Source organism: Apteryx rowi, unplaced genomic scaffold, assembly GCF_003343035.1.
Source record: "Apteryx rowi isolate R43461 unplaced genomic scaffold, aptRow1 scaffold_1305, whole genome shotgun sequence".
NCBI lineage: Eukaryota > Metazoa > Chordata > Aves > Apterygiformes > Apterygidae > Apteryx > Apteryx rowi.
In genome coordinates, this window is record NW_020447537.1 from 29826 (window position 1) to 41817 (window position 11992).

The window sequence follows — 11992 nt, forward strand, 5'->3', positions numbered from 1 at the left end:
GCTGCCCCGGCGGAGGCCGCCGGGAGCTTCGGCCCCGGGAGCTCCGGCCCCGGAGCGCCCCCCGCTCGGCGCTGGAGGGAGCCGGGCCGTCCCGCTGAGAAGGCGAGCTCCTTCGCCCCGAGCCTGCTGGGGCCCGGCCAGCCTGGCGCCTGCCAGCTGGCGCCTGCCCGCAGGCTGCGATGAGAGGGCCGGTGCTCAGCCCTCGGGCTCCGCTGAGGCTCTGTCTGCCCTCGTGCTGACGCTGAGGGCTTCTGCTCGGCCAGCGCACCCCAGTAAATGGACGCCTGCCAGTGCACCCAAGCGGGATTCCTGGAAAACAAAACCCTTGGAGAGCGTGCATAAAGAAGCTTTTGCTGTTTCCTGCCTGGGCCAGTTCCTCACGTCCCTTCTCTCCCCTCACAGGTGCCTCAGCGTGGCCAGTTGCTGCTAGATCTGGGGACATCTTTCTCTGGTGGAAGTGGAGGTTGCTGACCGAGCAGGCAGAGATGAGGACAGCAGAGGATTCAACCGGGACAGTTCTGCACCGTCTCATCCAGGAGCAGCTGAGATATGGAAACCTCACTGAAAACCGCACGCTGCTGGCTATCCAGCAGCAAGCCCTGCGCGGAGGGGGTGGCACCGGCAGTCCCCGCTCGTCTCTTGAAAGTCTTACCCAAGAAGAAAGCCAAATGGTGCAGCAGTCCACACGGCAGGAGCCCCAGGGCCAGGAGCATCACTCCGACCATGTCTACTTGGAAAACAGCCTGTATCGGCTTTACCAGCCTCAGCACAAGGGCGAGGAGCTTCCGACATATGAGGAGGCCAAGGCTCACTCCCAGTACTATGCCTCGCAGAGGGGTGGGCAGCAGCCTGGGGGAGCCTGCCAGGGCGCTCATGGTGAAAGTGGGCAGCGCAGGGCTGAGAGCAGTGGCAGGCGCCCGGATGACTCGCTGAAGGACCTGAAGCATGGCCATGTGAGGTCGCTGAGCGAACGCCTCATGCAGATGTCTCTGGAGAGGAACGGGGCCAAGGCGCAGAACTACATGAGCTCTTCTCACAGCTACCCCCAGCTTTCCAGGCACTACCAGCTCTCTGCCCTCAGAGGCCAGCACTCTGAGGGGACGGAGCCACGGGGACCTCCTCCAGAGTACCCCTATATCCTCCCTTCCCAGGATGCCTCCATCGCTTACCTGGCAGATCCCAGACGCTGCTCTCAGGAAGGTCCTGCATTTCAGCACCCCAACGTCAGGTAACCTACAGCCCCTGGCACAGGTGATGTGCTCTTCTGGGGGTGCAGCGTGCTCGTAAGGTGACTCCCAGCCCAGTGTCCTGTCTGTTCTGGTGCCCCTAGCACGTGGATAAGCTGGGGTTTGTGGAGCACAAAGGTCCTAGGCTGGGGTGGCTAGCCACAAGTTGTGCACCCGGAGTGGGGCACGGTCTGCACACCTCAGAGAGCGATGGGAGCTTTGGGTGCTCTATGGCTCGCCACTCCCTGCAGGAGAGGGCTGAGCCAACTGGGCACATGGGGCATGGGACAACCTCAGTGCCATTGCTGAACTGCTCGTTCTCACAGCGCTGGATTTGGATTAGCTCAAGGCCCCTGCACCAGGTTTTGGGGCAATCTGGGAGCCATGGGTGCCCCTGTTGCTCACCTGTGGGGCACCATCTGTACCTGCTGACCACACCAGTCTTCTCATCTCCCCATTTAAGCACCAAGGCCACACTTTTCCCTGGTGTAGCCAAACTGGAGGTCAATTTTTCCAGTTGGCAATGAAAATTCAACTGCCTCCGCAGACCCTTCCCCCTCCTAATGCTCTGGATGGAACTTTGGGTTAATTTAGGAGCTGGAACCAGACCAGGAAATGGCTAAATTTGGAACAGGCATGGGCCAGGGTGGAAGGAAAATGCTCTCACCACTCCATGGAAACCTGTCCTTGTGGTCCCAAACTGGGGGAAGTCTGCGGGCTGATGACAGAGCAAATAACCCTGGCACAAAGGGAGCTGGCGTGCTATCCAAGGGAAGCAGATTAGCACTGGATTGACTTGCTCTCCATGCCACAGGGGAGCTCTAGGAAAGCTGATGAAGGCCTCTCTTTCTGCTGGACGGAGCTGTGGGCTGATGAGGGTTGTTAGTGGAGCAGATGAGAAGCACAGGGCAGTTTTCCTTTCTTTTAGCAGCTTGACACTGCTGGCAAAGCCCGGCTCTGCCAGCCCCAGGTTCTCTCTAACAGGCCCATGTGAAGATCTGCTAGGGCAGCTCTGGGCAGCACAGAGCATCAGGTCTTCACCCAGCATTTGGGGTGGCTTGCTTCTTCTACTGCATAAAATGAAGGAAAGAGGAGAGTTGCAGGTTGCTGCCACACTGGGGGAAGGTGGAAGTGTGCACCACAGTTTCTGCCTCGCTGACCTAGCCGGACAGAAAACGATATCATCTCTGGCAGGAAACGTTCTCTTTCCAGGGGAACAAAGAGGGGAAGGGGAGCTGCAAGGAAGATGTATTTATTCTTTCTTGCTCCTATATCATCCCGCAGGAATGCGGGCCCTTGGTGGCCAGCCGTCGGCGGAGCCTGACCAGGGTCCCGTGCAGTGTCGGCTCCGGCAGGGCGGCCGCGTGGCATTCTGGGGATTCCAGGCTGCCGCTGGGATGTCGAGGAACTCGGAGCAGTTGCTCCAGGGCGGGATGTGGGGAGGGTGGCAGGAGAGCCAGGTTGGCCCTGCTCACCACATTCAAGATACAAGAAGGATGTATTAATAGTCTCTTGGTGAGCTCTTTTTGTAAAGAGCTACCTCAGGAGCCTGCGCCCTTGCTTTGTCCTCCCAGAGAATGACAAGAAAAAGGGATAGCGCTGTGCGTTTTCAAGATGCATCCTTCTGCTCAATTTTCCCAGAGCCTCTGTTAGTGGTGTTCCCAGCAGTGGGGTGAGCCTGGGGGTCCGTCCTGACCTAGGATTGACATCCTCAAGTTTTGAAGTGACCCAGGCACTTAAAATCCCAGTTTCAGAAATGCTCTGGGCACCCATAGCTCAAAGGGGTCCCTGCACAAGGCGCCACTGCAGGAGTAGATTTGCTTCACATTTGGAGGCGTTACGGCAAGGTGCAGCACTGGCCTTCTGGGATCCGCCTTTACAAACCAAATGCTTCCCAGCTCTGTCTGAAAAGCATGTTAGAAATCTCTGAGAGCCTCCCTCCTCCTTTCAGATGACCCAGGTACGATCAGAAGGGTCCCAATACCTGTTTTGTCCTCAGATGTGCAAGCACAGAGCAGTGTCCGCCACCCTGGCAAGACATAGCGTGGCCTACAGGAATTGCTGAGGCTGCCTGTTGCTTTGCTCTTCCACATGGGTCAGCTTGAGGCTGAAAACACTGGGGTCCCTTGGAGGTCTGAGGGTTTGTAATGGGCTCCTAAGAGCAGCGAGATGGCTGGTGGGCTCCCCTGGCTCTGTGCCCAGCCGCGGTTCGGTGGAGCTGACCAATGTGCTTCAGCCCTGCGAGGCCTCTGAGCGTCCTGCTTCTTCCTCTCCCTCAGGGTGATGCAGACTCACGTCCCTCAAGCTTTCCTGCCGCAACAGAGTCCCCTGTGTCACAGCCCACTAGGCTCGCTCACCCCAGCCGGGATGGGGGCGTTGATGACAGCCCAGACGGCCTCTGCCAGCACCCGCTTGGCCCAGGTGGAGACCGTACTGAGAGACAACGAAAAACTGCTGCGGGAGAATGAGAAGCTCCAGCGGGAAAGTGATAAGCTACGGCAGGAGCTGGAGGGCTATGCTGAGAAAGCGAGCCGGATCCAGAAGGTAAACGAGCAGAGGCAGCAGCGGCAGGGGTTGTTTGCCGGCGCAGGAGCTCAGCACGGAGCCCGTGGGCCGGCTCGGAGCGCCTGATGGGGTGGGAGCGCTGGGTGCTGCATGTTTGTGTTGCCTCTCGCCTTTCATCTGGGGAGCTTCTGAGAGGAGGTGAAGGCGTTTTCATGTTGGAGAGCAGGCTGCAATAACGTGCCCTGACTGGCAGTCGTTCAGGATAGGATCGGTGCAAGAGTGCCGTTGCTTTCAGCTAATGCTGAACAAGGAGCTCCCTAGAAAAGCTGGTGTCCCCGAAGGGACGTTCCCTGAAGGGAGTTTAAGAAATTGAGGCACATACGTTGTACGTCAGGCTTGTTGGGCCTGGGCTGTCCAGACACAGGCAGCATTTCACAAATCTGGCAGGGCCAGAAGCATTCTGCTTTTCACTGAGGGCTTTCCTGTTGAGGCTTATTCCTCTCAGAGGATGGAGACAGGGCTACATGACCTCGCGCCCCACTCGCCGCAAGCCCTGGGCAGATCGGGGTTGCCTTGCCCACCACAAGAGCCTTTCTGTGGGCCTCGAGGCCTCGCCGGGTTAGAGCGGGCTCCTTCCCCCGGCCCGCACTGAGAGCGGCCTTGCTCTGCCGAGGAACGTGCCTGCCTAAGATGAGGCCCTGGCTTTGTCTCCGGGTTTCAGGAAGGCTTGCGCGCTTGCTTGCTTCTTGTCTGGAGGAGGATCAAACAGCTGTTGCTAAAATTCACCCCCTTTAGTTTTTTAATCTCTTCTCCCTCTGTCTGGTGACTGTTTTCCCCCCCACCCCTTTAAACAGCTGTGATTCAACAGGGCACAACAGGTCCTCAGCTGAGCTGCTGTTAAGTTCGGGGGGAAAAAGAGCCCATTCTCTGGCTCTGGTAACAGTTGGGCCCTCTCTCTCCGCCTGTCCCTCCCGCCCCGGGTCTGTGCCCGGCCGCCACAGAAAGTCCTTTGTGCGGATGCACACAAGGGGAGGCCTGTTCCCCGCCGGTCGCACAGAACAAATGGGCCATTGGAGGCCTCCTGGCAAGGACAGAGGCTGTGCCATGGAGGCTGGAGCATGTGCCAGCCCTGGGGGGGTGAACAGTGGCACTGGAGAGCCAAAGCCTGCTAGCCAGGAGCGCGGAGGAGAGCGTGGCTACAGCGTGATAGAGGGACGCGTGTGATGGACTCAGGCATGGTGAGGGAGAAGATTCCCCCCGAGCCTGCAAGGTTCAAGGAAGGAAGACTTGAGTTTTTCCTTGTGGCCAGCAGTGTGTTGCTAAGGTCAGGCTGTGGCAGGAGTTTCTAGCAGCCCTGGTTGGGGCGTAGAGTGCTGTGATCCCCGCTGCTGGGAGCCCCTTAGATAAGTGCAGTTATTTTGGCAAAAATGCACCCGTACCGGTTGAGCTGGTCTGGCTTGAGCGGTGTTGGTGCGCGCCCTGGACAAGCACAGCCTTGCAGGTCAGGCCAGGGGCACCCTGCTGGGGTGACAACCCATGGCTCTCCATGCAGAAAGCTCGCCTTCCCTTCCAGCCCTGCCACTGAGCTGCGTCCCGGGATTCTCCCGGGAAGCCTCTCTGACCCACCTCCGCACCACCGAGAGCCACCACAGGTGGGTGAGTGCTCCAGCTAGAGCTAGCCTTGGAGTGGCTTCCCCAGGGCTGGTGGAGCAGGGATGGAGCAGACACTGGCTCAAATCAGGCCCCAATTCTCCAAGCAGCATGATGTGGTTTAAAATAAAAGGCAGGTACCAAACAGAGGGGCAGGGGAAGATGAATGAGTTTTAGAAGCTATGAAACAATCTGGAGATGGCTCTGCCAGCTCAGGTTCGCATAAGGTGAAGGGAAAGGGTTTGGAGGTGTTTTATTGACATGCACGTAATAATTATGGGCAAAGCTTGGGCCAGGCAAGTGCAGGCAGGTTTCCCTCACACACACTGGATTTCTGCTGCCCTGCATCTCTGTCGTGACCTGCAAAGTTCCTGCCGTCCCTGTCCCCAGTGTGGGCAAGGGGCTGGTTTCTAGTGCAGGATGTGAGCTTAGGTTGGTGGAGGTGAAAAACAAAATTGCTGACCTCTGGGGTCCTGTGGATTTGCAATGCTCCTTTGGCAGCTCAGGTCAAGTTGAGAAATCTGGGTGATCTTTAGCCAACATCTCCCTTTCTTTTCCTCATTCCAAGAATATCTAACCTCAGTCTGTCATTTCCTCCTCCCTCAGCTGGAAACAGAGATTCAGCGAATTTCGGAGGATTATGAAAACCTCATGAAGGCCTCTTCCAAGCGGGAAGCATTGGAGAAAGCCATGAGGAACAAGAGAGATGGGGAGATGCGTCGGCTCCAGGATTTCAACCGGGACCTGAAAGGTGAGGGGCTGTGGGCAGTGCTGGGCAGGGGGAACATGTCTCAACTCTGCCGTTTATAGTGAGTGAGAATGATGATTATAATTGCATTGTGATCTGGACTGGGGTGGTGTAGCTCCCTCCACATGGCAAATGCCTGCCCTTCTTCAGGAGGTCAGTCCTTGCCCAGTGTGAGCATCTGGGTTTGTGTGGCCAGGTCACCTCCGTCCCTCTCCTCCATGCGAGCCCTCAGCCAGGACAGTTTGATACCTCCATCTAGCTGGTGACACTTCTCTGCTCCTCTGTCCCAGTGGGTGCTCTCTGTCCCTTGGCATTTCCCCAACACTTCTGTTTTGAGCTAGTTTTATTAGGCTAGGTATTTTCACTGGGAACCAGGCTGCTCCCAGTTAATTCAATTGAAATTATATTTAAACGTAATTGGTTTTAATTGCATTTGGACCAGAACGGCTGGAATCTGCAAACAAACAGCTGGCCAGCAAGACCCAGGAAAACCAGGAGAATAATCAAGGCACAGTGGCGAAACTCCTTGCGCAAAGTAAGTCCCCTGCTGACCACTCAACATTGGTAATGTGTGAGAATGGAGTTGCCTGCTCATCTCCACCTTGATCCCCATCTCATGTGCCCCGTGGCGCATTGGTGCTGCATTTCTTTGAGGTAGATAAAAGTGAGCAGGCCTGTTCCCGTGGCGGTGGGGCAAGGTACAGTCCCTTTAAGCTTGAGGAGGAGGCGGATCCCGGGTGGAAGCTTTTGCCATTCCCCGGGGAGAATTAAGCTGTTCTTGGCACTGGACGCGAGCCATTAATCCCGGCCCGGCGGTGTGACCTGCATTCTCCGCATTCCAGCTGCTGCTCTGGCTCTTCCAGCACAAAGTCCGCACTCYCTCCCCTCTGAAGCCCAGCCCTCGTGTTATTCCTTTTCCTTACACCTTGCGACTACATGGGGTTGGGCTTTTAAGAGAAAAATATCTCTCTTTGTTTCTGCCAAAGGCTGGGAACACATCTGACAGTCTCTCATGTCTGTTCCCATCTAGCCACTGTTGGTTTAGTTTGGAGGCCAGCTTAGGCACGTTTTTCAGCGGAAAGGCCCAGTGTTAGTGTTATCTGCAAGGAATCGCATTCCCTTCCCTAAGGTGGCTAGACACAATCAGGACAGCTTTTTTCCCTCACATACACAAGGCTCGAGTCAAAGGTTAGACTCAAATATGCCAAACCTGGGCTCTTTCTGTCGTGTGTCTCCATGCTCCTGGGAAGCTGACTGGCCCTGCTGGGGGACAGATGGCCACATCAAGCAGGCAGGCTGGGCCATAGGCACAGCCAGTTTATGGGAGCAAAATGCCTTGGAAAAGCAGGGCGCTGCTCCCGTGGGTAGGAGAGGAGCAGTTGGAGCTTGCTGTTGAGTAACAGCTGCCTCGCATGCCCTGCTCTGCTGTACCAGCTTCCACCGCTTTTTGCAGAGAGCTGCCTATCAGTATGTTACAGGCAGGAAAAGCAAGGCCCAGCCAGGCAGCACAGCTTCCCGGAGTGGGGCATAGGTGTGATAAACCCTGGCCTGCTCTCGCCGCTGGTCTCACCCTGCTCGCCCAGAAACATCAGCCTGGGGGAACAAGGAAAGCAGAGATGGAGCTTGACAGCTTTGACCTTAGCTCTCAGCTCCCACAATGAGCTCACCCTGCGTTTCAATGCAGTGGGGAGGGGATTTTCAGAGCTTCTGTCCTTCGTCAGCCTTCGGGCTGCCTGGGCAGGAGCCCAGGAGAGCTCTGCACTGGGGCCTGGCCTGGGCTGCTTGGTTAATGCGAAGGGTGCCTTTTGCAGGCTACGAGCACCAGCAGGAGAAGGAGAAGCTGGAGCGGGAAGTCTCCCTGCTGCGCAGTGCTAACGAGGACCAGAGGCGACGGGCAGAGCTGTTGGAGCAGGCACTGGGCAGCGCCCAGGCCCRGGCAGCCAAGGCTGAGGCTGAGCTCCGGAAGAAGCGGGCGTACGTGGAGAAGGTGGAGAGGTTGCAGGCAGCGCTGGGCCAGCTCCAGGCCGCCTGCGAGAAACGGGAGCAGCTGGAGCTGCGGCTCCGCACTCGCCTGGAGCAGGAGCTGAAGATGCTGCGGGCTCAGCAGGTGAGGGGTCCTCTGGCGATGTTGCATGTTGGGTGCCAGAGAGGCTGGGGCACTGGGTGCCAGGCAGAGTCTCCTCCTGGCACCATCTCACCCTCTCTGGGGGTTTTCTTTGCTGATGCAGAGGCAGGCAGGTGCCCCAGGTGGGGGGCCCTCGGAGCTGAGTGCCCACACGCTCTCTGAGCAGCTGAGGGAGAAAGAAGAGAAGATCCTTGCCCTGGAGGCTGACATGACCAAGTGGGAGCAGAAGTACCTAGAGGAGTGTACCATGCGGCAGTTCGCCATGGACGCTGCAGCTACCGCGGCTGCCCAGCGGGACACAACGCTCATCAGCCACTCCCCGCGGCACTCTCCCAACAGCAGCTTCAACGAGGACCTCCTCTTGGCCAACCACAAGCACCAGGAGATGGAGAACAGGTAGCGCTACCTCATGTGGCACATTTTCCAACAAGCTGCTTTTTGATCTGGCTGGGCAGCACTATCACTGAGTGTCTCCAGTGTGGCTTCTCTGTGGCTAGGCAGCAGCCAGGCCAGCTGGGCCCAATAAGGCTTTGTCCAAAGGAGGCTTTATTGTCCTTCCCTCTGCCCCAGCCAGTAAAACCCTGTGCCAAAACCCCTGTAGGCCCCCCATCCCAGCTCTCTCTCAACTTCTACCTCTTGACCTCTCCAGGTTAAAAGCCCTGCATGCCCAAATACTGGAGAAGGATGCTGTCATCAAAGTGCTGCAGCAGCGCTCACGGAAGGACCCCAGCAAAGCTCTCCAAGGCTCTCTGCGGCCGGCTAAGTCTGTGCCATCCATCTTTGCAGCCTCTGGGACCCAGAGCTGGCAGGGTGCTAGCCCAAGCGACCGGCTGGCAGAGGGTACATCCCGAGGAAGTGCAGGTAAATGGAGGTTTCTGCACGCTCCTTGCCTCTGCTTTGCAATAAAGAGTTGCCTGGAAGTTCCCCTTGCCCTCTGTATTTTTGGGAGTAACTCTCTGGTGTTCAAGAGATTTGGGGTGTTTCCCAGTGGATGTGGGATTTGTCCGCTAAGCTGTGTGACTGTAGATCCTGGGGACCCATCACAAAACACAAGGGCCCTATGGAAGAGCTGAACGCCTAAGCTCTAACAGCATCTCCTCTGTCTTCCTCCAGCAGGCAAAGCGCCAGCAGAAGAACCAGCAGTACCACCTGCCTCTGGCCCTCTGCCCTTTCACTCCAAGCACGGCAGCAAGGATGGCAGCACGCAGACAGACAGCCTGGCTGAGAGCAGCAGCCATGGCGAGGGGCCTGAGTGCCCAGCCAGCTCACTGGGTAAGTCCTGCTGGCCTCTTTCTGCCATCCCTCCTGTGACCAATGAGGGGCTATGTGATGGGGCCCAAAATGAATGGCAGGGCCCCTGTGGGGCTGGGCACAGAGGAATCCTAGGGACATTCCCCACTCTGCTCTGAGCGCCTCGCATAGCTGAGCCGTGAGCAAGGAACTGGTTCCTCTGTGCCAGCTACTGGGGCTTGGCCTCCCACGGTTGTGACTAATGGGAGGTGTACTGTGGGTTGCGATGCTGCCAGCACTGGAGGGGCAGAGTGGAGTCACTGGCTGAGAAGGAGCATGGAAAAGTGGAGGGGAAAAGACGGGAGGGAGCAAGCCTGGGTTTTCATCTGCTGTCACTTGCAGCTTCGATCTGAGGCTGTAAATCTGTGCCAAAGTGCTCCTGCTTGACTATCATGCTCTCCAAGGCACCATCCAGAAAGAAAATCACAGGGTCAGAACCAGTCTTTGACCTCCTCTAGCCTTCTGGCTGGGTGAGAGAGGGGCCAGGGTCTCTCCCTTCGCAGCCTGGCTAGTGCAAGTGAGCAGAATCCAGCCCAAAGCTGGGGGCCTGGGCTCCAGCACGTGGGCTTAGGGCTCTGGGAGAGACAGCTGCTGGGAGAACTTCAGTGGGATCTGGAAAAGCATCAGCGATATTAAGGCATTTTAAAGGGCCCAATCAAAAATGGTCTGTTTGAGCTCCTGAAATCATGTCACTTTTTTAGGTATGAATTCTGTGGAGCTCTTTGCTCCTCCACGGCTCTCATGGTTTCACCTTGTTTCTTTGCAGAGAGCTTGGCTGCTGCCAGAGCCCTTGACCTGTCTGACATGGTGGAGATCTTGATTTAAGAACGGGCAGTTCTGGCCACCCAGGGCAGACGTGTCATCCTCTCCAAACTCACAGACTGTTGTACGGTCAGAGAAGTCCTTCGGTTACCAGGTGCCTGGCTGGGACTTGTTCTCCATAGCAGCAAATTCCTGGATGGTGGAGTGTGAGGGAAGAAGGGTTCGCAGGGAGTATGCCACAGTCTGCAGGGCAGGGGACTAGGCCATGCCTCCAACCCTCCACGCGTCCTGCTGTGGTCAGAGCTGTGCTTGGTCCCTGCCCATGCTCTCCTGCAAGGAAACAGTGCTGTGCAGCCCGGGAAGACCCGCTCCACAGTGCCATGGTCACCAACACAGAGCCAGCCAAAGCCAAGAGGTTACAGAGCTGTCCTCTGCTTCCAGGCTGTGACCTGGAGGACAGCAGCATCTTTTGCGGGCTGGCTGGTTTTGACAGATGGCCCCAGCAGCCCCGGCACCACAGATCTGTGCCGCCAGGTTCGGGGAGCGGGGCTTGCTGCTGGGATGGCCAGAGTCACCACTTGGCATTCCGTCGTTGCCCCGTGCATGCACGTCTCCCCTCCTGCCAGAGGGACTGGAGCTGCACAGGACAAGGGGCGCTCTGGAGCGCTCAAGACCCTGGAGGTGTTTGTTTGTGGAAGCTGTACAGTGACGAGGGCTTGCAGCCCAGGAGACGTGATCCCCCTGTAAATACATCCGTGTTTTGTAGAACAGGAACAAACGTATTTATCATTTCAGTTTCTTTCCCTTCCTCCCTCCTCCTTTGCTGATCATGGGGTATCTTTCCTTCTCCCTCACTTTTCAGGTCCTTTATGCTCTCCAGCCCACATCCTGTCTCCGGATCTCTGCCTTCCATGTCCCCCAAAATGTTTCCTTCAGGGTGCTTTTTCATGGTTTCTCTGACTGGAATTTCCCTTCTGTCTGAATAGTAGCCATGAGCCAAATATCTCTGTGCGAGTATGGATACGTCTCTGCTTCTGAGCTGCTCTTCGCAGGGGCAGAGCCAGGAGAGATCTGCAGCCAGTCTCCAGCAACTGAGCTCCATCCAAATCCATGGGGCCAAGTTGAGCAGTCCCAGGGCCAGGAGTTGAAAACCGTTATTTGCCGGCATCATACCTCTGGGTTTCTAGTGCAGCTGCAGGAGGGAGAGGGATTTGGGAAGGAGCTTTCAGAAGAGTCCTAGGTATGTTTCAATTGACAGGTTTTTCTTTGTAAAGGGAGGGAATGGGATAATGGTTGTGGAAAAAAAAAAAAAAAGAATGAAAGGTGAAGGAGAAGTCTAATTGAAAACGGAGGTGAAATGCTCTTGAAGCGAAACAAGCATGTCTGATTTTGCTGGGATGGGATGTGTTGCCCTTTTCTGGATCTGCACCAAGCTATTCCTGGTCTCTTCTCACTGGGAATCCTCATACCTCTCTTGTCTACTGGCAGCTGGCTTCTGGCAGTAGCCAACTTTGATTTTAGTGAGAGTTTCTCAGTCCTCTGAACTCGGATACTTCCAGCCTTGGCCTTCATATTTTTTTTTTCTTTCTTCTTTAAACATCTATGCATTTGCTGGACAACTGCATTTTTTATTTTCTCTCCCAGACACGTAAAAAATGCGTTCGGTTCTCGTGCATTGTTTACAAA

General features: G+C 56.4%; 1 protein-coding gene across 1 annotated transcript in view; it reads left to right on the top strand.

Annotated features, from left to right (window-relative positions):
• Positions 1–11620, top strand: part of AMOTL2 (angiomotin like 2) — a 12055-nt gene extending 435 nt beyond the window's left edge. Inside the window, exons 2-10 of the mRNA XM_026056317.1 lie at positions 403–1228; positions 3506–3770; positions 5988–6132; positions 6572–6664; positions 7941–8236; positions 8358–8650; positions 8904–9115; positions 9368–9526; positions 10311–11620. Of these exons, the coding sequence (XP_025912102.1) occupies positions 486–1228; positions 3506–3770; positions 5988–6132; positions 6572–6664; positions 7941–8236; positions 8358–8650; positions 8904–9115; positions 9368–9526; positions 10311–10369 (2265 nt within the window). The 5' untranslated portion in view covers positions 403–485 and the 3' untranslated portion in view covers positions 10370–11620. The remainder of the gene's footprint in view (positions 1–402; positions 1229–3505; positions 3771–5987; positions 6133–6571; positions 6665–7940; positions 8237–8357; positions 8651–8903; positions 9116–9367; positions 9527–10310) is intronic.
• The last annotated feature ends 372 nt before the right edge of the window (positions 11621–11992 follow it).